Here is a 25,915-nt window from a genome sequence, read left to right as displayed (position 1 = left end):
ACTGTAAAGCTTGCAAGTTGTGGTAAATATCTATCGCCAAATAAAGGCCAAGGCACTTTTACATCATCACACAGAGAAGAGGCACAATCAGCAACTCTTTGTGCCTGGACTTTTGCGACGCCAAGCAAAAGGTACTTTTTCTAATGGGACTAACAGCATGCAGACACGAATGTGAGACACTGCACAACGTAACAGGCTTGTAAAAGTTTAAAATCTGACATTTGTCTTCATTCTCCCTTTACAGGTATTTTGATCTTTTTAGGCTTACCCATTGTGGTCCAAGTCCACACCACAGGCACAATTTTGCCCTTTTGTGGTCCCAGAGAGTAGGACCAGGTGCGTCTTTTAGGGGACGCAGACCATCCACTCTCAGGGTTTATTGGTCCTGAAGAAAACCTGCTTAGTTATACCTTTATGGTTGAAACATGTAGACCAGATACACATAGAGATACATGGGCTCATAATTACCCTCACTCTATCTCGCCATTGATTTTAACATTGTCCAGTTGCTTGCAAATAAAAAATCTTATTTTTCCCAAGTTAAACCAGGACCATTTTTAACACACTTATAATTTTTTTCACGCACCCTCACTCACAACCTGCTCCACTGTAAACAGGTGTTGTAGCACACCCTGATGACGCTAGGTCATTAGGGTGGACCCCGATGATGAAGCATGTCACCACTAGGTGGTGAGTGAGGGGTTTCTTAACAAAAGGAGAATTCTCTCACTTTTGTATAACCACACACCCCATTAGGAATCGGCGATTCCATGTTGGTGGTACTCCTTGTTTTTCATGAGACCCTTCGGCTTTTATGAACATCGATTCCAAAGACCTCTAACACACGGACGGGTTTGCACTAGTTCTCCTAACGCGTTCTGGGGTATTCATTCGCAACAATTCCTTTTATTCGTATTTTGAAAGTTTTCACAATCAACTCAAATCAAATCAAATTAAGCTTTATTCGGTTGTAGAGAAAACATCCACTGAACACCAATTATGTTAGACCTGGGGTCACCAGTCCACATAGGGTAGCCTGGCACAGAGTAGGAAGGTCTATTCTCAAGGCAATCTGTGCTAAGCTTGCGTCACACCCTCACAGGAACCCCGCGCCCAACCACTCAAAAAGATGACACTACACCAGTTTTAGAAAAATACGGTTCACGTTTATAAAAGTTCTTTAGGCTCTCTTGTTCTGTTAGGTATAATATTGTTACTCACATCAGGTACCTTCAACCTTAATTTCTTGCATCACTGAAAATTTCCACAATACATCGTTCCCTAAAATCAATAGTTTAGACAGTTACACTTCTTCCTTCAGATTACAGACAGGTTCTTGACTGTTTAGGCAAGGTTCAATATGAAAAACATTTCACATTACATAAGGCTAATGAGCAACAATAGTGAATTAGATTGGAGTCCCTTCGTCTTATCTATGGCTTAGGCAATTTCTCATCAGATGCTTGCTCAGCCGAAGCCAAATCAATCCCCTCCTGTTAAGCTGACGTTAAAGTTAGTTTCATGCATTGGCTCAATTTGTCTTGCGCTGCACCGGCCCTTGGTTTTACCTTACTCGTCCTGCCAAAATCCGTTTGTCTAGGGTTCCTATGGTTGTCTAACTGCTAGAACCGGTGACTCTCACTTTGGATTCTAGGTCCTTCACCAGCCCTCAGTTTCCCGCTTACTTGCGACCAAAAGCGCCTGTGTTCCAGTTCAGCAGTCTCTGTCAGCTGTGAAGAATTCTTCTCCACCGTTAGCCCTTCCGTTCGGCTTCCGCTCCCTCACAGGCCAGGCCGATCTTACAACAGAGCCCGCCTTGAGGGGAGGACACTCTCACTGTCGGAGCCCCGGTTTTCACCTCACCTCGGCACCTTCCTCGAGCGCTTTCACCGTTTCCTGGCAGAACCACGCTACTGGGCCTGCGCGGAGGATCGGTGGCTTCACTGTGGTGCAGCCTCTCTCCTCAGGCAGCCGGAAGGCCCTCCTCCTGACCCACTTGCGAGCAGCACTCCTTCACCACCACTCCGCTCCTTTTGGGAAAAGTGTTTCACCCTCTACTGGGCCTGCGCAGCACTGAGTCACTGCCGTTTCGATCTGCCAACCACACCGCTTTCAATTTACAGCGGGCAGCCGCTCCCGGGACACCTCCGTCACCGGCCCCTCTCCCACCCCTTCTCGACTGGGAGTCCCAACACCCTTCTGGGCTACCGCTAGAGTCGAGGCCGCAGGACTGATGGACCCCACCACAGCGGACACACCGGCAATCAATGGGCCACCAAGGGGGGGGGGACGACCTCCCAGTAGTACTTCACAATACAGGTGAGTGAAGACAGGTAGTACAGGAGTATGTTGTCTCTGGGGGGAAAGACAGCTGTAAGGTTCCCTCAGTCTTGTCTATACCCTTCCGTTCCTTTTTTAGTGCGCCTGGACAGGTTACTTCAGCTGTTTTACAGGGCAGACCTTTCGCTCAGCTCCACCCCACCCGTGTCAGGAATCAGTTCCTCTTGACTGACTAAAGTCCTATAACCAGGGTCACAGGTTTAAACGAGCAGGGCCAGATCTATGGGTCGAGGGACGGTGACCACAGTAAGGAGGCAACCCTTTAGAAGAAGTCAACCCTCTGGGTGTCCTACCCCTCTAGCGCCACAGCCTGCACTCCCACTAGCTCTCAGAAGACTTAACAAAATGGCCGCCCAGGATTTGGCCTTATATACCCCTAGTCCCATGTGTCCAGAATAAGCCAAAAGGTTCTAGATTCCACATATTAGTCTATGGACCAGTCCCTGAGGTAAAAAGATTGTGACAGTTACAAGCCACCATTTTGAGTGAGGGCGACTAGGCATAAAAAAACCTCTCAGGTCAAGGTAGCACCTAACCCCTAGGACAACGCCAACATTCCAGTGGACTTAAAAATGACAAGGAGTAGGAGGCAAAAAGGGGACAAAAATAAATAAATAAAAGGAGGGACCACCCAGAGGGACGACAGGTCCAACACGCGTCCCCCCCAGCTGAAAGTGGGGAGAGCTACCCAACCCCTTGGGAGTTCTCATCACTAAGGCGGAAATACCTAGAGAGACCGTCTGCATTGGCGTGGCCCACTCCAGGCCGATGTTCTACCCGGAAGTCCATTCCCTGTAGGGAGATAGACCATCTCAACAGCTTGGGATTCTCTCCCTTCATTTGCATCAGCCAACGAAGGCGTCGGTGGTCAGTCTGCACCAGGAAGTGCGAGACAAACAGGTATGGCCGCAACTTCTTCAGAGCCCATACCACCACAAAGGCTTCCCGCTCAATTGCACTCCACCTTTGTTCCCGGGGAAGCAGTCTCCTGGACAGGAAGACAACAGGTTGATCCAGACCCTCTTCTTTGAGTTGCGATAACACTGCCCCAATGCCATGTTCTGATGCGTCTGTTTGGACAATGAATTCCTTGGAAAAATCAGGAGCCCTGAGGACTGGAGCAGCACACATTGCTTGTTTCAAGGTGCCAAAGGCTTGCTGACAAGCTTCTGTCCAGACTACCCGTCGGGGTTGCTTCTTGGAAGTGAGTTCAGTTAAGGGTGCCACAATAGTGCCATACCCTTTCACAAAGCGACGGTAGTAACCTGTGAGGCCCAGAAAAGCTCGGACCTCAGTTTCGGTCTTGGGGGCTCCCAGGCCATGATAGCCTTAATCTTCGCCTGGAGGGGCTGCACCGTTCCCCTGCCCACCAAGTGGCCTAGGTACACCACCGACCCCTGCCCGATCTGACATTTACTCGCCTTGATTGTCAAGCCAGCCTGTTTCAGGGCCTGGAGAACAGCTTGTAGATGACACAAACGGTCCTCCCAGCTGCTGCTGAAGACGGCAATGTCATCCAGATAAGCAGCGGAGAAGGCCTCCATCCAGGAGAGGACCTGGTTCACCAGCCGCTGAAAGGTAGCAGGAGCGTTCTTAAGCCCAAAGGGTATTACACAGAACTGGTAGTGGTCCTCAGGCGTGGAGAAGGCTGACCTTTCCTTTGCTCCATCTGTAAGGGAGATCTGCCAGTACCCGGAAGTGAGGTCAAAGGTACTCAAGTATTGGGCAGCTCCGAGCCGGTCAATGAGTTCATCCGCCCTAGGGATCGGATAAGCATCAGTTTTGGTCACTGAATTCAGACCCCAGTAATCCACACAGAACCTTAGTTCTGGAGTGGTGCCCGGTGGGGCAGCTTTTGATACCAGAACCACCGGACTGGACATGGGGCTACTCGAAGGTTCAATTACTCCTAGCTCCAGCATTTTAGTGACTTCACTGTGGATGCTGGCCTTCACTTTATCTGACAGCCGGTAGGTCTTAGACTTCACTGGTGGGCTGTCTCCCATGTCCACATCATGGGTACACAGGTGGGTCCTTCCCGGGATAAGGGAGAACAGCGAGGAGTACTGCTCCAGGACCTGGCGGCAGTTCTCCCGCTGTTCAGGAGTTAGGGATGGGGAGAGAATCACTCCCTCCACCGACCCATCCTTTTCCTGAGACGAAAATAGATCAGGGAGAGGCTCACTCTCCTCTTCCTCTGCTCCATCGGTCACCATCATTAAAATGACCTCGGGCCTCTCATGGTGGGGTTTGAGGCGATTAGCATGGAGCACCCGCAGGGACTGCCGGGGGGACTTCAGATCCACTAAGTAAGTTGCCTTGCCCTTCTTCTCCATCACCTCAAAGGGGCCTGTCCAGCAATCCTGGAGGGCACTAAGCTCTCCAGGTTCCATCACCCACACTTTCTGGCCAGGCTCCAACTCCACAGGGTGAGCATTGTGGTCATACCACTCCTTCATCACTGCTTGGCTGGCTTCCAAGTTGTCAGAAGCTTGCTTCCACAACTTAGCCATTTGGCTGCGGTAGGCCAGCATGTAGCTCACCACATCCTGGGGAAGCTTCCTGGGAGTCTTTTCCCATCCGTCTTTCACCAGGCTGAGAGGTCCACGCACAGGGTGTCCATACAGAAGTTCGAAGGGGCTGAAGCCCACTCCCTTCTGTGGCACTTCCCTGTAGGAAAACAACAGACAGGGTAGGAGGACGTCCCATTTCCTCCGCAGGCTCTCAGGCAAACTTCTGATCATGCCTTTCAAGGTTTTGTTGAACCTTTCCACTAGACCATTGGTCTGTGGGTGGTAAGGAGTGGTGAACCGGTAGGTAACCCCACACTCCTTCCACATAGCCCGCATGTAAGCTGACATGAAGTTGGTCCACCTGTCGGACACAACTTCCTTGGGGAAACCCACTCGGGTAAAGATCCCCATCAGGGCCCTCGCCACTGCAGGTGCAGTAATGGTCCTCAGAGGAATTGCCTCTGGGCGTGATCCACGAGAACCAGGATAAACCTGTGACCAGCTGAAGTTGGTGGATCCAATGGCCCCACAATGTCGATGCCCACCCTTTCAAAGGGGGTGCTAACGACAGGAAGTGGTTCCAGGGGAGCTTTCAGCTTCACCCCTGTTTTCCCACTGGCTTGGCAAGACACACATGTCTGGAAGTAAGTGTCGGACGCCACCTTCATCTGAGGCCAATAAAAGTGGGGGACAAGCCGGGCAAAGGTGTTGTCCTGACCCAAGTGTCCTGCCAAGGGAATCTCATGAGCCAGTTCTAAAAGAAAGGCTCGGTAATGTTGAGGGACAACCAAGGCCCGTGATGAACCGTGCACTGGTGCCTTGGGTTCACTGTAGAGGAGACCATCCTCCCAGTAAATATGGTAGTTCCCCATAGTGTTACCCGCTGCCTGGGCTGCGGCCTGTCGCCTCAGTCCCTCAAGGATAGGGCACTCCTTCTGGCCCTTACAAAACTCCTCCCTGGTAGGCCCTCCTTCCACATGCCACTCGGCAGGGATGGGTAGGTTCTCCAGGGAGACAACATCCCCCTCCGCGGACTCCTGGTCCACCACCGTAGGTGGCCTATCCGTCTCACGGGGTGTGGATGCCGAGGCAGGTTTCTCCTGTCTCTGAATCTTTCCCTTTCTGGCAGCTGGCTGTGCCTTTGTTCCAGGCTCCAGCCCAAGCGAACTCCCCCTCCGGGTAGTCGCGGACCTTGTGCTGGCACAGGCCCAGTCAGGTGTACCCAGCATCTCAGAATGAGTCCGGTATTCCACCTCCTTCCAAGCATTGTGCTCCATATCATTCCCCAACAGACAATCAACTGGCACGGCAGGGCTTACGGCAACTCGAAGTAGACCTGCTCAAATGGTATCTCGGCCACCGGGTAGTGACCCATTCTGCCATCAGCCATCGTGGCGGGGTGGAGTACATGTAGAATCACCTGCTCTGGAGACACCAGATGACTCCTTACCATAGTCATACTGGCTCCTGTGTCTCTCAGAGCTTCCCCTCTTTGGCCATTGATGGTGACCCACTGCCCATATTTGGTAGTATTTGAGGGCACCTGGATCTTAGGAACCATCTCCCGATCTCCCAGGGACACTAAAGTGACTCCCGCCCACTCCCCCCCTTATCTAAGGGCAACTCCTCCCCGAGCACTACACTAGCTACTCCTGGGGATTTTCCTCCAGTGGTAGGGGGTGGTCTCTTTGGACACTTGACATCATCTTTATAGTGCCCAACCCCACCAGACTGATAGCAGCGGACAGCCCTTGGCTGCTGACTATAGTCAGGATGAGGGTTTCTGAGCGGGTTAGCCTTGGAAATGAATCCTGTTCCCTTTCCCTGGAAACTGTTTTGGGGGCCTTTTGAGAACCCCCTCTTTTTATCTCCCCCCTCTTTCTTCTGGGGAGCACCCTGTCCAGTCCTTTGGGAATCCCCTCCAGTCCCCTTTGAGGACACCCGGGTACTAGCCCAGATGTCCGCCTCCTCAACAAGCTTCCGGGGGCTGGTCAGCTTGCTGTCCACCAGGTGATGTCGCAGCTCGGCAAAACATTTCTCGAGTAGGTGCTCCTTGAGGATAAGATCATACAACCCCTCGTAGTCCCACACCTCGCTGCCTTGCACCCAACCCTCTAAGGCTTCTTTGCATAGTCTAGGAAATCTACCCAATTCTGTGTGCCCAGTTTGTGGCTGCTCCTAAACTTCTGTCTGTATTTTTCTGGAGTCAGCCCAAACTTTTTTATCAGCGCCACTTTCATGGTGGGGTAGTGGGTCTGCTCTCCCTGCTCTAGGGCCAAAAGGGTATCCCTTCTTCTAGGAGGCATGTATTTATACAAGCCACCCCCCAGTGTTTTTCCAATATCCCATGGGCTCTTAAGGAGACCTCATAGGCAGCCAGCCACTTTGCAATGTCATCCCCTGCGCTGTAGCTGGCGACTACGTCCTTGGGTAGATAGGGTCTGGGTTCCCTGGTCAGGTCTTTGGATTCGCTGCCATCAACAGGAGTACTGGGAGTCCCTATTTGTAGAGCCTTGAGGTCTAACTCTCTGAGACTCAATTCGTGAGCCAGCCTCTTCTCCTCCCTCTCCTTCTCCAATCTCGCCAACTCCCACTTTAACTGCCTTTCTTCTCTCCGGTCCGCTAGTTCAGCTTCAGTTAAGCTCCTCACAGAGACACTGCTGCCCTCCCTTGAGAGTGTTCTGGGACCTGTCAGTAGGTTCTCCCCCTCAGGTTGGTACAATCCATCTACCCCGATGACAGTGTCCTGGTCTCCCTCTCCCTCTTCCTTCTCCCCTTCTGAATGAGCTTCCACCCATGCCCTCAAGCTAGTTTGAAGTTCACTCTTTTTCGCACCTCGCTTGAAAAACACCCCCTTTCTCTGACAAAATTCTCTGAGTTGTGCCGCAGTATAGGTCTCCAACTCTTCCAAATCAAATTCCATTTTGACAACAGGGTATCAAACAGCCACTTGGAAGAATTCAAGGAAGGGTATCACGTGAGGGCTTCCTCCACCCACCACCAGAAAAGAATTTGGAAAAGCAAACCTTTAATTAGGGAGTCTGCTAGGAGAAAACTCCAGGTGTAGGTCTGTGGAGCACACTAGGCTACTGCTAAGTGGACGCAAGCATAAGCTCTAAACCACCGCTGCCACCAATTATGTTAGACCTGTGTAAAATATGACTCAGAGAAGGAAACTGAGTATTTAAGATGGATTTATTGATGAAAGGATCCCATCTATTAGGTAACTCTTTCCAGTGCAGCCACTCAGCCTCAACTGCATACTTTCTAATCATACCATTCTATGCAGGCTGCTGGCACTGATTTATCTAACATTCTATTCTAATAGGTATAGCACCAAGATGCCACACATCTCCCTTCTTACAACAAAACAATAAATACATAGTAAACCTATTTAACAAAGTCTTTCAGATGGGCCGGTTCACGAGTGACCCTGGACGACTTGCGAAGACACAGAGATGGTCCACCATGATGAGATGACTCCAAAGATGAATCAGAATTTATCCCACACTTCCTACCACTGGAGATAAGATATTTCCTGATAACCACAACTCTGTTAAGATTCCAAATTCGATGAACAGCCGTCTTAATTGCATTATTGAAAACTTTGATGACTTGAATGGGTTTCATGAACATAGCAGACACCATCTTATTTTTATTACTTGGATTCTTTATGAGAACCCAATCTCCCACCTTTACACACGTTTTTTTAACATTCTTTCTCACATCAAAAAGTCTTTTCCTATTCTGTATTCTTTGAGCTTCACGTAATCTCCAGTCCACATGATCATTGGCAGAATCTAACTTAGGCTGAAAATCATTAACCCAAGCTGGAGCTACCAATGTGTTGGCTCTTCTAGATCTAAAAAGCTCAAAAGGAGACTTATTAGTTGTGGCATGTGGAGATAACCTATACACCTTAACTTTCTTAAAAACATCACATCTCCAGTCAGTTCCCGAAGATTTAGCCATCCTAACAGTCTCCTTAAGTACACGGTTGAATCTCTCAACTATGCCGTTGGTCTCTGGGTGGTATAAGGACAACTTCTTGTGCTTAATACCATGTTTAGAAAGAAACATTTCCATTTCCTTTGAAACAAATTGACAACCATTGTCTGTAAGTATAGTATCAGGAATACCTTCCCTGTCAAATAGTTTTTCAAGAAAACTAATAACGTCTTGTTTCAATTCCACGCGTAATAGCTATCTCAGGCCATCTTGAGTAAAAATCAACCAAGACTAAAACATACCACTCAGATCTTGCAGAAGCTATAGGTCCTAAAATGTCCAAACCTACTTCCTTCCAAGGCGAATTAGGACGATCCCTAATGATCATGGGTTGTGTCTTGGGTTTGGCTACTCTATCACTTAAGGCACATTCTACACAATCTCTAATTGTTCTTTCCACTTCCAAATCCATTCCCGGCCACCAATAAGAAGATCTTAGAGTCTCTTTAGTCTTAGAAATGCCCAAGTGACCAATGTGAGCTAAGGAAATGAGTTCACTTCTTATGGACTGTGGTGGAACTAACCTTGTACCCCTCATTAACAAACCATCATGCTCAGCTAACTGATCTTTGACATGCCAGAACTTCTCTAACATTTCACCCCCCCTTTACTCTACACCTCCAACCTGCATTGATTTGTTTCAAAACCTCAATAAGAACAGAATCATCCTCTAAAGCCTTGTTCCATTTCTCTCTGTCAATAATACATTCTTGTATGGAACACACCAACTCATCATCCTCACCAAATCATCATTCACATTAGACTCTTCAGACGGAACAAGGCGAGACAACGCATAAGCAACCTTGTTTTCTATCCCAGGAAGATACTTAACCTCAAAATTATAATCCTGCAATCCAACAACCCACTTAGCGATCCTACTAGATATGGCATCTATACCTTTCTTCATCAGAATTTCACATACCGGTTTATGATCTGTTCTTATCTCAAAAGAAGTTCCCCACAACAAATTTTTAAATTTTTTAACAGACCAATATACCGCTAATGCCTCCCTCTCTACAACCGAGTATCTGGATTCTGCACCTTTCAAACTCCTTGACAAAAATAAAATCACAACTTCTACACCTTCACATCTTTGGACCAAAACTGCACCCAGACCTCTCAAACTAGCATCAGTAATCAAAATTGAATTTTGAGCAGGATCAAAACTATTGAGTTTGGGAGCACAGCTCAATTTCTCTTTCAACAGCAAGAACTCCTCTTCACACTTTTCACTCCAAACAAAATCACATCCTTTCTTGAGTAAACATCTCATATTGACACAAAGAGAAGCAAAACCCCTTATGAACTTGCTATAGTACTCAGCCATTCCTAAAAAACTCATCAATTCTTCCTTGCTCGTTGGTGAAGACATTTTAGAGATGGTGGATACTAAACTTTCTTTCGGCAGAATTCCCCCTTTAGAGACAGTATGACCTAGGTATTCAATAGAATCTTTCCTAAATTTACATTTCTCAATTTTTACTGTAAGGCCAGCATCACATAACGCTTCTAAAACGTTCATGAGTCTCAAATCATGTTCCTCATTATCAGAACCAAAGTTCAGGATATCATCCTGATATATCCTGACACCTTTAATGTTTTTAAGTACAGTTTCCAAAGCATGCTGAAAAACTGAGGCAGCTGAAACTAACCCAAAGGGTAGTCTTACAAAACGGAAAGTACCAAAAGGGGATTATGAACGCTGTTAAATCTTTTGACTTTTGACTTAAGAGTCCAGATTCTTGAAGAAAGTCGATTCAAATCCATTCAAAGTTGTTTAAATAATGAGTGTTGAGATCCTTTCTTTCTTTATATCCCATCCTCGTCGCCAAATATAAAATATGACTCAGAGAAGGAAACTGAGTATTTAAGATGGATTTATTGATGAAAGGATCCCATCCATTAGGTAACTCTTTCCAGTGCAGCCACTCAGCCTCAACTGCATACTTGCTAATCATAACATTCTATGCAGGCGGCTGGAACTGATTTATCTAACATTCCATTCTAAAAGGTATAACACTAAGATGCCACACACTTCAGTCAATTAGATTGGAGTCCCTTCATCTTATCTATGGCTTAGGCAATTTCTCATCAGATGCTTGCTCTGCCGAAGCCAAATCAATCCCCTCCTGTTAAGCTGACGTTACAGTTAGTTTCATGCATTGGCTCAATTTGTCTTGCGCTGTACCGGCCCTTGGCTTTACCTTACTCGTCCTGCCAAAATCCGTTTGTCTAGGGTTCCTATGGTTGTCTAACCGATGGAACCGGTGACTCTTACTTTGGATTCTAGGTCCCTCACCAGCCCTCAGTTTTCCGCTTACTTGTGACCAAAAGCGCCTGTGTTCCAGTTCAGCAGTCTCTGTCAGCTGTGAAGAATTCTTCTCCACCGTTAGCCCTTCCGTTCGGCGTCCGCTCCCTCACAGGCCAGCCTCTTCTCCTCCCTCTCCTTCTCCAATCTCGCCAACTCCCACTTTAACTGCCTTTCTTCTCTCCGGTCCGCTAGTTCAGCTTCAGTTAAGCTCCTCACAGAGACACTGCTGCCCTCCCTTGAGAGTGTTCTGGGACCTGTCAGTAGGTTCTCCCCCTCAGGTTGGTACAATCCATCTACCCCGATGACAGTGTCCTGGTCTCCCTCTCCCTCTTCCTTCTCCCCTTCTGAATGAGCTTCCACCCATGCCCTCAAGCTAGTTTGAAGTTCACTCTTTTTCGCACCTCGCTTGAAAAACACCCCCTTTCTCTGACAAAATTCTCTGAGTTGTGCCGCAGTATAGGTCTCCAACTCTTCCAAATCAAATTCCATTTTGACAACAGGGTATCAAACAGCCACTTGGAAGAATTCAAGGAAGGGTATCACGTGAGGGCTTCCTCCACCCACCACCAGAAAAGAATTTGGAAAAGCAAACCTTTAATTAGGGAGTCTGCTAGGAGAAAACTCCAGGTGTAGGTCTGTGGAGCACACTAGGCTACTGCTAAGTGGACGCAAGCATAAGCTCTAAACCACCGCTGCCACCAATTATGTTAGACCTGTGTAAAATATGACTCAGAGAAGGAAACTGAGTATTTAAGATGGATTTATTGATGAAAGGATCCCATCTATTAGGTAACTCTTTCCAGTGCAGCCACTCAGCCTCAACTGCATACTTTCTAATCATACCATTCTATGCAGGCTGCTGGCACTGATTTATCTAACATTCTATTCTAATAGGTATAGCACCAAGATGCCACACATCTCCCTTCTTACAACAAAACAATAAATACATAGTAAACCTATTTAACAAAGTCTTTCAGATGGGCCGGTTCACGAGTGACCCTGGACGACTTGCGAAGACACAGAGATGGTCCACCATGATGAGATGACTCCAAAGATGAATCAGAATTTATCCCACACTTCCTACCACTGGAGATAAGATATTACCTGCTGACAACCACTCTGTTAAGATTCCAAATTCGATGAACAGCCGTCTTAATTGCATTATTGAAAACTTTGATGACTTGAATGGGTTTCATGAACATAGCAGACACCATCTTATTTTTATTACTTGGATTCTTTATGAGAACCCAATCTCCCACCTTTACACAAGTTTTTTTAACATTCTTTCTCACATCAAAAAGTCTTTTCCTATTCTGTATTCTTTGAGCTTCACGTAATCTCCAGTCCACATGATCATTGGCAGAATCTAACTTAGGCTGAAAATCATTAACCCAAGCTGGAGCTACCAATGTGTTGGCTCTTCTAGATCTAAAAAGCTCAAAAGGAGACTTATTAGTTGTGGCATGTGGAGATAACCTATACACCTTAACTTTCTTAAAAACATCACATCTCCAGTCAGTTCCCGAAGATTTAGCCATCCTAACAGTCTCCTTAAGTACACGGTTGAATCTCTCAACTATGCCGTTGGTCTCTGGGTGGTATAAGGACAACTTCTTGTGCTTAATACCATGTTTAGAAAGAAACATTTCCATTTCCTTTGAAACAAATTGACAACCATTGTCTGTAAGTATAGTATCAGGAATACCTTCCCTGTCAAATAGTTTTTCAAGAAAACTAATAACGTCTTGTTTCAATTCCACGCGTAATAGCTATCTCAGGCCATCTTGAGTAAAAATCAACCAAGACTAAAACATACCACTCAGATCTTGCAGAAGCTATAGGTCCTAAAATGTCCAGACCTACTTCCTTCCAAGGCGAATTAGGACGATCCCTAATGATCATGGGTTGTGTCTTGGGTTTGGCTACTCTATCACTTAAGGCACATTCTACACAATCTCTAATTGTTCTTTCCACTTCCAAATCCATTCCCGGCCACCAATAAGAAGATCTTAGAGTCTCTTTAGTCTTAGAAATGCCCAAGTGACCAATGTGAGCTAAGGAAATGAGTTCACTTCTTATGGACTGTGGTGGAACTAACCTTGTACCCCTCATTAACAAACCATCATTATTATATGAAACTTGTAACGCGCTCAGCTTACCCGGGGGCATCCCGGCGCGACAGACCAAGAAGGAGAGACTCGATTACTCACTACTGAGGAAACAAATAGGTTTTTAGGAGTTTCCTGAATAGTAGGATCTTGGGCTCTGAGCGAATCTTAAGGGGCAGAGAGTTCCACAGAGATGCCACCTGTACCGAAAAACGCCTGCCCCCAGTCCGAGCTCTCTTAACTCTCGCAGATTGCAAAAGATGTTGCTGGTCCGAGCGCAGAAGGCGTGGAGGTTTATAAGGACGGGCCATATTAAAAAGGATGGGGGGGCCTTTGCCATGTAGAAATTTATGGGCCGTACACAGCGCCTTGAATTTCACCCGCTCCTTAACAGGGAGCCAGTGAAGCGCTTTGAGGGCCGGGGCAGCAGACTGCCTTCTAGGGATCTCCATCAAGACTCTGGCGGCTGCGTTTTGCACCTGTTGGAGGGTTTTAAAGGTCGCTTCGGGGGCGCCAAGAAACAGGGCATTTCCATAGTCGAGCCTCGACAGGATTAAACCACGCATCAAAAGCTTCTTAGCTGGATCCGGAAGCAGTGGTAGCACCTTTCGGGCTGACTTCAGTAGACCGAAGCAAACCCCCGCGGTCTTCCTGGCGTGAGTCCTAAAGGACAGATCTTCCTCCAACCATACTCCCAAGGACTTGATCTCCTTCTTGGGGGATGGTGGATCGCCAAGAGACCGGGGCCAACAGCTGGCAATAATGGAGGGACTGGAGTTGCCCAAGAGCATCAGCTCAGTTTTTCCTCCATTGAGCTTTAGAGCCGAGTTGGACATCCAATGGTAGACATTGGCCAGGCAGTCATGTAACACATTGGGTTGTTCCGCCAGCTGAGTGAGGCCCACCACCAGCTGAGTATCATCAGCATAGCTGATGATCTTCAACCCCGAGGGGGCTACCACTCTTTCAAGTGGAGTCATGTATGCATTGAACAAAGTAGGGCTCAACGATGAGCCCTGCGGGACTCCACATTGAAGAGGGAATAGGGAAGACTGCTCTGCCCCTTCCCAGACTTGGTAGAAACGGTTGGAGAGGAAGGATCCCAACCATTTCAGGGACGTCCCTGAGACACCTACCTCTGACAGGCGTTGGAGGAGCACTTGATGACTCACGGTGTCAAAGGCAGCACTCAGGTCCAGGAGGATCACTGCCACTGATCCTCCAGCATCAAGAGTGCTCCTTGCTTCCTCCACTACCGCCAGCAGGGCCGTGTCTGTTCCCTGGCCGGGACGGAAACCAGTCTGGGAGTCTCCCAACAGGTGGTTGGACTCAAGATGGTAGGAAAGCTGACGGTTAACCAGCTTCTCGGCGATTTTAGAGAACCCCGGCAGAAGCGAGATTGGCCTGAAGTTGGTCAAATTGGAGGGATCCAAGCCTGGTTTTTTCAGTAGGGCTTTTACTACTGCCCTTTTCCATCTCTGAGGGACTATGCCATGAGAGAGAGAAAGATTAATAAGGTCGGTCAGCGGAGCTGACAGAGTGTTAGCCACAAGTTTAAGATGTTTCATAGGGACTGGATCACTCGGAGATCCACTCTTCATCTCCAACAAGACCTTTGTAACCTCCTCTTCCGAGAAGGGGCCAAAGGAGACAAGTTCGGTCAAACAGCTTATTGGACCAGCAGCCGGTTCAGAGATTTGAGGCATAACGGGCAGAGAGGATAGGATTGTATCTATTTTTGAATGGAAGAAACTAGCCAGCTCTTCACATTTGTCTTTAGGATTGGCATGCACGACTGACGGGACCGGGGCTTTCAAAAGTTCTTTAAAAATTTTAAACGATTCTCTTGGAGAATTACTTGCCCTCTCAATCCTATCACTAAAGAAATTCTTTTTGACATCCTTCAGTGCACTTTTGTATTTCCTCATCTCTTTTTTATAATTAGCCCGGCTTTCTTCCGTCTGCTCTCTCCTCCAGGCCCGTTCAAGCCTTTTGCAAGAAGTTCTACAACTCCTAAGTTCCGGAGTGTACCAGGGGGCAGAAGCGATTCTTCTCTCCCTGATAAGCCTCCTTTTTTTAGGAATCAGTAGATCAAGAGAGTTAGTGAGCCAATTAGCCAGGTGTTGATCAGCAATATTGGGGTCATCTACAGGGTCAGGGCGAGTTATAGCTAGCTCTTCAACCCAACTGTCAACCGGCAGCTTCGACCAGAGTCGTTCCACAGTATGTTGTCTAGGCACGGGATCTCCCCGGTTCTTCAACAACCAACTGAAAGGAATAAGGTGGTGATCCGTCCAGGGAAGGGCCAACATCTGGAGGGCTTGCAGGTTGGCAGAATTAGCAAAGACAGCATCAAGCTGATGACCTCTGTTGTGAGTAGCTCCCATATGAGCGAGGTGAAGATCAAGAGCACCAAGTGAGCTCAATAAATCTCTTGCTACTACATCATTGGGGTCATCGAAGTGAAGATTAAAATCCCCAAGAAGTACAAAGTTGCACGAGGCAGCAGCTAATGGAATGATGGCCTCAATAAGAGAGTCCACAAAATTCCCCAGCGTAGCAGGAGGCCGATACAAAAGGAGGCCAGAGATGGAAACGGAAGAAGATATGCCGAGGGAAAAATGACAGCTTTCAGCGTTGGTAATACCGCAATCTACAGCTTTGCACACAAGTGTGTCTCTATACACGATAGCCACTCCACCCCCTCTCCCATCCGGCCTATCAAGATGGAAAATGAGGTATCCCGGCGGGAGAGCGTTGACAATGTCGGGACCAGAACACGCGGTCAACCACGTTTCCGTCAGGAATAACACATCCAGACAGTGGTCCAAAAGGAGGGAGTGTATTTCCAACGCGTGACAAGGCAGTGATCTGCAATTAAGCAAAGCCATAGTGAGTGAATTTGAAATCACACAGCTCTTAGATAAACGACATCCATGACAATGTTTAAAAGCAGTACCCTCAACCCAGTAGTAACGGCAACTAAGCAGTTTAGGCGCGCAAAGCGAGAGCAGTGAATCCCGTGAATACCTGTGGGGGGGGGCCAGAAGTCTGGGTGGATTGAGCAGAGTGGCATGCCCTGAGCCCGTCTGGGCCCGGACGGGCACAGACGGGCTTGACTCTGGCGAAACTCCGGCGATATTCCGGCATCCCCGCTGCGCGTCTCCGCTGCGCGTGGACATGGCTGATTTTAAGCACTAGTCTCCTCCTAGAGAGAGGACTAGCGCGTGCACCCTCTTCCCCAACCAAAGATGGCCGCCAACCAACAAACAAGGGCGAGGGACCCGCAAAGAGCGGTGGTTCCACCGATTACAGTGCAAGTAAGATGATGCAGTTACAGGTAGGCGAGGGCCAAGTAAATTAAAAGCAGGGGAAACAATTTAAACTCAAATATACAAAAATACAAAAAACGGGTATTTTAAAAGCTCAAAAGAGCAGCAGGCAAGTTCGCGCAGAGTAGAAGCGCTGCATGTGGTGCGCTAATGGTCAAGAACGAACTGACCAGATCTGCCTGGTTTTAAGCACTAGTCGCCTCCTAGAGAGAGGACTAGCGCGTGCACCCTCTTCCCCAACCAAAGATGGCCGCCAACCAACAAACAAGGGCGAGGGACCCGCAAAGAGCGGTGGTTCCACCGATTACAGTGCAAGTAAGATGATGCAGTTACAGGTAGGCGAGGGCCAAGTAAATTAAAAGCAGGGGAAACAATTTAAACTCAAATATACAAAAATACAAAAAACGGGTATTTTAAAAGCTCAAAAGAGCAGCAGGCAAGTTCGCGCAGAGTAGAAGCGCTGCATGTGGTGCGCTAATGGTCAAGAACGAACTGACCAGATCTGCCTGGTTTTAAGCACTAGTCGCCTCCTAGAGAGAGGACTAGCGCGTGCACCCTCTTCCCCAACCAAAGATGGCCGCCAACCAACAAACAAGGGCGAGGGACCCGCAAAGAGCGGTGGTTCCACCGATTACAGTGCAAGTAAGATGATGCAGTTACAGGTAGGCGAGGGCCAAGTAAATTAAAAGCAGGGGAAACAATTTAAACTCAAATATACAAAAATACAAAAAACGGGTATTTTAAAAGCTCAAAAGAGCAGCAGGCAAGTTCGCGCAGAGTAGAAGCGCTGCATGTGGTGCGCTAATGGTCAAGAACGAACTGACCAGATCTGCCTGGTTTTAAGCACTAGTCGCCTCCTAGAGAGAGGACTAGCGCGTGCACCCTCTTCCCCAACCAAAGATGGCCGCCAACCAACAAACAAGGGCGAGGGACCCGCAAAGAGCGGTGGTTCCACCGATTACAGTGCAAGTAAGATGATGCAGTTACAGGTAGGCGAGGGCCAAGTAAATTAAAAGCAGGGGAAACAATTTAAACTCAAATATACAAAAATACAAAAAAACGGGTATTTTAAAAGCTCAAAAGAGCAGCAGGCAAGTTCGCGCAGAGTAGAAGCGCTGCATGTGGTGCGCTAATGGTCAAGAACGAACTGACCAGATCTGCCTGGTTTTAAGCACTAGTCGCCTCCTAGAGAGAGGACTAGCGCGTGCACCCTCTTCCCCAACCAAAGATGGCCGCCAACCAACAAACAAGGGCGAGGGACCCGCAAAGAGCGGTGGTTCCACCGATTACAGTGCAAGTAAGATGATGCAGTTACAGGTAGGCGAGGGCCAAGTAAATTAAAAGCAGGGGAAACAATTTAAACTCAAATATACAAAAATACAAAAAACGGGTATTTTAAAAGCTCAAAAGAGCAGCAGGCAAGTTCGCGCAGAGTAGAAGCGCTGCATGTGGTGCGCAATCATGCTCAGCTAACTGATCTTTGACATGCCAGAACTTCTCTAACATTTCACCCCCCCTTTACTCTACACCTCCAACCTGCATTGATTTGTTTCAAAACCTCAATAAGAACAGAATCATCCTCTAAAGCCTTGTTCCATTTCTCTCTGTCAATAATACATTCTTGTATGGAACACACCAACTCATCATCCTCACCAAATCATCATTCACATTAGACTCTTCAGACGGAACAAGGCGAGACAACGCATAAGCAACCTTGGTTTCTATCCCAGGAAGATACTTAACCTCAAAATTATAATCCTGCAATCCAACAACCCACTTAGTGATCCTACTAGATATGGCATCTATACCTTTCTTCATCAGAATTTCACATACCGGTTTATGATCTGTTCTTATCTCAAAAGAAGTTCCCCACAACAAATTTTTAAATTTTTTAACAGACCAATATACCGCTAATGCCTCCCTCTCTACAACCGAGTATCTGGATTCTGCACCTTTCAAACTCCTTGACAAAAATAAAATCACAACTTCTACACCTTCACATCTTTGGACCAAAACTGCACCCAGACCTCTCAAACTAGCATCAGTAATCAAAATTGAATTTTGAGCAGGATCAAAACTATTGAGTTTGGGAGCACAGCTCAATTTCTCTTTCAACAGCAAGAACTCCTCTTCACACTTTTCACTCCAAACAAAATCACATCCTTTCTTGAGTAAACATCTCATATTGACACAAAGAGAAGCAAAACCCCTTATGAACTTGCTATAGTACTCAGCCATTCCTAAAAAACTCATCAATTCTTCCTTGCTCGTTGGTGAAGACATTTTAGAGATGGTGGATACTAAACTTTCTTTCGGCAGAATTCCCCCTTTAGAGACAGTATGACCTAGGTATTCAATAGAATCTTTCCTAAATTTACATTTCTCAATTTTTACTGTAAGGCCAGCATCACATAACGCTTCTAAAACGTTCATGAGTCTCAAATCATGTTCCTCATTATCAGAACCAAAGTTCAGGATATCATCCTGATATATCCTGACACCTTTAATGTTTTTAAGTACAGTTTCCAAAGCAAGCTGAAAAAATGAGGCAGCTGAAACTAACCCAAAGGGTAGTCTTACAAAACGGAAAGTACCAAAAGGGGATTATGAACGCTGTTAAATCTTTTGACTTTTGACTTAAGAGTCCAGATTCTTGAAGAAAGTCGATTCAAATCCATTCAAAGTTGTTTAAATAATGAGTGTTGAGATCCTTTCTTTCTTTATATCCCATCCTCGTCGCCAAATATAAAATATGACTCAGAGAAGGAAACTGAGTATTTAAGATGGATTTATTGATGAAAGGATCCCATCCATTAGGTAACTCTTTCCAGTGCAGCCACTCAGCCTCAACGGCATACTTGCTAATCATAACATTCTATGCAGGCGGCTGGAACTGATTTATCTAACATTCCATTCTAAAAGGTATAACACTAAGATGCCACACACTGGGGTCACCAGTCCACATAGGGTAGCCTGGCACAGAGTAGGAAGGTCTATTCTCAAGGCAATCTGTGCTAAGCTTGCGTCACACCCTCACAGGAACCCCGCGCCCAACCACTCAAAAAGATGACACTAAACCACTTTTAGAAAAATACGGTTCACGTTTATAAAAGTTCTTTAGGCTCTCTTGTTCTGTTAGGTATAATATTGTTACTCACATCAGGTACCTCCAACCTTAATTTCTTGCATCACTGAAAATTTCCACAATACATCGTTCCCTAAAATCAATAGTTTAGACAGTTACACTTCTTCCTTCAGATTACAGACAGGTTCTTGACTGTTTAGGCAAGGTTCAATATGAAAAACATGTCACATTACATCAGGCTAATGAGCAACAACAGTCAATTAGATTGGAGTCCCTTCATCTTATCTATGGCTTAGGCAATTTCTCATCAGATGCTTGCTCTGCCGAAGCCAAATCAATCCCCTCCTGTTAAGCTGACGTTACAGTTAGTTTCATGCATTGGCTCAATTTGTCTTGCGCTGTACCGGCCCTTGGCTTTACCTTACTCGTCCTGCCAAAATCCGTTTGTCTAGGGTTCCTATGGTTGTCTAACCGATGGAACCGGTGACTCTTACTTTGGATTCTAGGTCCCTCACCAGCCCTCAGTTTTCCGCTTACTTGTGACTAAAAGCGCCTGTGTTCCAGTTCAGCAGTCTCTGTCAGCTGTGAAGAATTCTTCTCCACCGTTAGCCCTTCCGTTCGGCGTCCGCTCCCTCACAGGCCAGGCCGATCTTACAACAGAGCCCGCCTTGAGGGGAGGACACTCTCGCTGTCGGAGCCCCGGTTTTCACCTCACCTCGGCACCTTCCTCGAGCGCTTTCACCGTTTCCTGGCAGAACCACGCTACTGGGCCTGCGCGGTCGATCGGTGGCTTCACTGTGGCGCCGCCTCTCTCCTCAGGCAGCTGGAAGGCCCTCCTCCGGACCCACTTGTGAGCAGTACTCCTTCACCACCACTCCGCTCCTTTTGGGAAAAGTGTTTCACCCTCTACTGGGCCTGCGCAGCACTGAGTCACTGCCGTTTCGATCTGCCACCCACACCGCTTTCAATTTACAGCGGGCAGCCGCTCCCGGGACACCTCCGTCACCGGCCCCTCTCTCACCCCTTCTCGACTGGGAGTCCCAACACCCTTCTGGGCTACCGCTAGAGTCGAGGCCACAGGACTGATGGACCCCACCACAGCGGACACACTGGCAATCAATGGGCCACCGGGGGGGGGGGGGGGGAACGATCTCCCAGTAGTACTTCACAATACAGGTGAGTGAAGACAGGTAGTACAGGAGTATGTTGTCTCTGGGGGGAAAGACAGCTGTAAGGTTCCCTCAGTCTTGTCTCTACCCTTCCGTTCCTTTTTCAGTGCGCCTGGACAGGTTACTTCAGCTGTTTTAAAGGGTAGAACTTTCGCTCAGCTCCACCCCACCCGTGTCAGGAATCAGTTCCTCTCGAATGACTAAAGTCCTATAACCAGGGTCACAGGTTTAAACGAGCAGGGCCAGATCTATGGGTCGAGGGACGGTGACCACAGTAAAGAGGTAACCCTTTAGAAGAAGTCAACCCTCTGGGTGTCCTACCCCTCTAGCGCCACAGCCTGCACTCTCATGTGAGCTCTGTTAACCTGTAGTTTGCAGGGAGTCAACTCTTATTCCTCTTGAAGCAAGGTGTATACAGAGTGCTATAGTTCTAGATAATGCAGCAGACTCAGCGTGGTCAGAATGCCGGTGCAAATCAAGTTTCCAGCTTGGCAATTCTGCTTCTCTTAGTTTCAAGCAGCAGATCTGAGAGCCTCTGCTCCTCACATATATTTATTCAGTGTTCTCTGTGGTCAAGTAGAAGAGCACTCCTGTCCAATGAGGTGCAGGGCAAAACCCCAGAGCATGACAACTTTCTACTAAGTGTGGCATGATCTTCACTCAAAAAGAGCTATTTGTCCAATATTTTATTTTGGCTGAAATCTCAGCATTGGAGCAAGACCTAGATAAGCCAACCTCCAGTATGGATATTTCCATAGCTCTTCTTCCCCCACCATCTGCAAATTCCTGTCTTAAGCCTGTCATCTGGATGGGTCAGAGGGGCTGTGGGATAGATGGGCCTGGTTTTCCTTGCCTGTCCTACCCCCATTTGAATCTCCATGCTTTATGACCCCTGCTATGGCATTCCTGCACAGCAGAGCATTCCCTAAAAGATGGTCTCTCTCTGGGTGAACCACATATCACTTCATCAAAGCCGCCTGGCTAATCCGGTTAACTCTGACCAATCAGGGGAGATTACTACTTACTACTACTACAACTTTTTTCGGTATATTTTATTTTAGGATAAAGTCAACAATAGCATATTGTTGGATTTATCAATACCATTTTCCTAAATCCTTGAGTGATACTTTTTGTTAATTCCTAGCGGTAGTTATGCTTTAATAAACTATTGCCATGTTAACCTGTGTGGCTGGGGATCTACAATGGAGAAAATGAAATGTGCAATTTCCCCAGCACCAGGACCTATAAAGCATCTTTCATAAGAACCTTGCTTATAGCTACATGACACACCGTCCCTGGGACACTTTAAAGGTCCTGAATATGCAAAAACAGTATAGATCCTCATCCCACAGTGCTCCTAGCACAAAAGTCGATTGATGGGGAGCACTTTACTACAATGGGGAAAGTGAAATTTGCAACTGCTCTATCCCCAGGGCATATAAATCCCCTTTTATGAGGACTCTCCTTATAAGTACATGACCTCTCACACTTGAGACATAGTGTGCCCTCATGCATGTGGGTGTGTTCTCTGTGTTTTCAACATAGCCCTGGGCCTCGATAGGCAGAGCCCAGGAACAGTCAGAGTCAGTTACCACTAGTACCAGTCAGAAAAATATGGGTCTGGCTGCACAGGGCACACAGGATGACTTTGAAACAGAAGCTAAATAGGGAGCAATGGAAGCAAAAGTAAGGACGAGAGAAAAGAGATGGGCATATAGAACCAAGCGAGATTCTGAGTGTTCAACATATACATGTGGGCACTCACCGAAGCACCCAGAAACACAGTTTTGGAATCAAATTTGTTCTTCATCGAAATTCTAAATTGCAGGTGGAATTTCCTTGTGAGCATCCCATAGTTATGAGAACAAAATCTCACCAATGCTGATTCCGTGAATCAAGAACACAGTCTGTTGTTGTCATATCTGCAGTCATTTGTACACCTACACTGAACATAGGTCGACAAAAGGTTTAGTGATTTGGTTGCATCATTTGCTGTTTACCAAATGGCCTAGTGGTTATACTGTTCATCCTTCACATCCTTTTTGCCTGCTTTTTATTTGTGTTTAGGAAAATTAAAGCCCTCCTGCAGCTCAGTGTCCTGCCGGAAGAAGGAGGCATGTCAGCTCATCAAAGACAGCCCAGTGTGTGTCCCACAGTCAGTATCTGTATGCTGGGGGTGGGGAGACCCACATTACCACACATTCGACGGCAGCAACTATGACTTCCAGGGCAACTGCACCTACACCTTCGCCATGACCTGTGGTGCTGACAACACCCTGCCAACGTTCAAAATTGAGGTGAAGAACGAGAACCTAGGCAACAGCAAAGTATCCTACGTCAGCTTTGTAACAATCAAAGTCTACAACTACACCATCTCCCTGATCAAATTTGAATACGGTCAAGTCAGGGTAAGGAGAATGAAGCTAATTTCTTTATTTATCCAAGAGTTTTAAAAAGCGTTCTACTGTAGTATTTAATATTTTCAGTGCACTAGAGATGTTAACTGTGAATAGTTTGTGACAGCAAGAGAAGTGAGAGTCCATCAGGGAGGTGCTGTTCAAAACACATATGTGCACATTGGAGTCTGAAGGTTGTTTGTAGTCTTCATCTGATACTGTAATCCAAGAGAATGTATTAATTGAGACTGAGCCAGCAAGACAACCACTTCCGGATACACTGCCTGTTTCCTATGTACTGATCCAAGTGAGGGGGCGGGGGATAGTCGAAATGCAACAAACCTGGAGTATCGCACCAAATAGTTATTATAAAGTAGACAAAAATTCATTGTTTTAATCAATTAGGTCATAACAATTACTACAATCCTAGGTATAAAAATACACAAGTTCAGTACAAGTGACAAAATACATTCCATGTCCCTAAAATTATTCAGTAAAATCAATCACATCTTAGTGTAAGATATCGCAGTATGGAGCTCTTTGTAACTTTGTATAGTACAGGAAACCTAGCAAACAATAAAGCTATGCGTGGGTTCCAGCTATCTGACGTCAAATAAATTACAAAGTGGTTGTGCCGTTATAAGGCTAAAAACGTACTGCATGTACAAAAAATTAATGTAGCATTAGCAATATGTACATATCCATTCTAGAGATTTCAAAGGAAAAACAACAGACCATTAAACTAAACAATTTTCCCACAGACATAGAATGGCTTAAACCCTTTGATACATCTGGCTCAAAGTTACTAAACAATGTGCCAAAACGCTTAGAGGTGATATGCATACTGCTTCACTCCATAGGAAGTTAAGCAAAGAAGCAGTTGACTACACCTCAACCATTTACATTCCAGGTCTGTTACACTCCTGTAATTTCTTCTTCTCTCTAACTGCTGATGGTGAGCAAATTAGTCATGGCTATACTGTTATTGGTGGTACTGGTCAGTGAGGCGAAAGTGCACTATGGGGCATGTGTATCAAAAAAGTGATTTGCGATTCTCAAAATGCGATTTTTAGAAAATCGCATTTTGAGAATCGCAAATCGCGATGTAAATAAAAAGTCGCAAACATTTTGCAATTTCTCTAAATTCTCAGAATATACTGCAAATCCCATTTTTGCAATTCCTTATTTGTGAAATTCGCAAATAAAAAAATCACAAATTTAGGGAATCTGCAATTCAGGTGCAGCTTGATTACATCACACCCAGGAAGTAGGGGTGACATGCTGCACCTGCACCTGAGGCAGAGTCGAAGGCTGTGAGGAGAGGCAGAGAAGTGGGCACAGCATTTCCAAACAGCTCCAATGGATTCACTGGACAAAGAGAAGGACAAGGAGGGGGCAGTGAGAAAAAGAAAGCACAAGGTCAGCGAGAGGAGGTGCTGATTGAGGAGATGGTGTGCAGCCATTAACTACTATTTGGCAAAAAGAAACTCTGTGGACCGGCGTCCAGAAAGAGGAAGATCTGGCTGGATATACAGGAGAAGGTAAATGCTGTCGGTGGGATCCAGCGCTCGTTCGAGGAGCTAAGGAAGAGATGGTACGACATGCGCTAAAGGTCCAAGGAGACGGTGGCAGCCAGGCTGGCGGAAGCTAAGACGACCGGGGCTGGAACATCAACTGCAACCGACTCAACACCCCATGAGGAGTTGGTGGAGTCCACCCTCCTGCCTTAGAGCATCAGTGGTGTGGCTGACATAGACAGCTCCGACCCTGCAACCACCAGCCAAGGTAAGATGCATGCCAAATGCAGACGCACACATCACTATCCCATTCACACAGTCAGGAATGCACCAAACACAAACTACTTATGCCACTCAGGTCCACTTTTTCCAGCACACACTGCAATACATCAAGGGAGACGTAGTCAGATGCATAACAGTGGGGAAAAGAGACATAGCAATGTTGAAGCAGTAAGTGAATTCCTATAAAGGGAAAAAGCGATAGATAGAAGTTAGCCAATACAAATTGAGAAAACTTTATTGAGTGATAAATGCAGACAATGTCACAAAATCTGAATTTCCCTTTCCATCCACAGCACAACCTAGGACACAGGATGACAGCACAGGAGCTGAGGAGGTGGAACATATGGATGAGCATGCAGGGCAGGGGGACTCTGACGATACCACAGAGACCCCACCTGTCCCAAAGAGAAACCGCACCTTTGTGGAACCACTGCCAGCTCTGGAGGTTGACACACAGTCCACAGGGGAGGATGATGCTCAGGCAGAGTCAGGGCAGCATGTGACACAAGTGCCGGAACAGCACACACCCCAACATAGAGAGCAAGAAACCGTGAGATGCAGGCAAGGGCGAGCATCAGCCTTGCCACAGATGAAGAGCCACATTGTTTGCTGGACTGCATATACAGCGCCTGCAACAAAAATCAATGCGTTCCATCAACCTCCAGCTGTTCACAGTCAACAAACGCCTACGTTACATGGGGAGGGCATCATGGACATGGCATGTGCTCTCCGTGAACTGCTTGCCACATTAAAGATTGACCAGGCAGCCAGGCGCAGGGTGAGCCAATTTGCCGACCGCCGTCTGAATAGCTACACCAAGGCTGTGAACCACCTGTGCACTGCCACTAGCCAGC

At 46.9% G+C, this 25,915-nt stretch overlaps 1 protein-coding gene across 1 annotated transcript in view; it reads left to right on the top strand.

Moving 5' to 3' along the window:
* Positions 1–25,915, top strand: part of LOC144769643 (IgGFc-binding protein-like) — a 388,460-nt gene that overhangs the window by 11,918 nt on the left and 350,627 nt on the right. Inside the window, exon 4 of the mRNA XM_078653819.1 lies at positions 22,934–23,274. Coding sequence (XP_078509945.1) covers positions 22,934–23,274 — 341 coding nt within the window. The remainder of the gene's footprint in view (positions 1–22,933; positions 23,275–25,915) is intronic.

This window comes from Lissotriton helveticus, chromosome 7 (assembly GCF_964261635.1).
Source record: "Lissotriton helveticus chromosome 7, aLisHel1.1, whole genome shotgun sequence".
NCBI classification, from domain to species: domain Eukaryota; kingdom Metazoa; phylum Chordata; class Amphibia; order Caudata; family Salamandridae; genus Lissotriton; species Lissotriton helveticus.
This window is presented reverse-complemented; position numbering and strand designations above follow the sequence as displayed.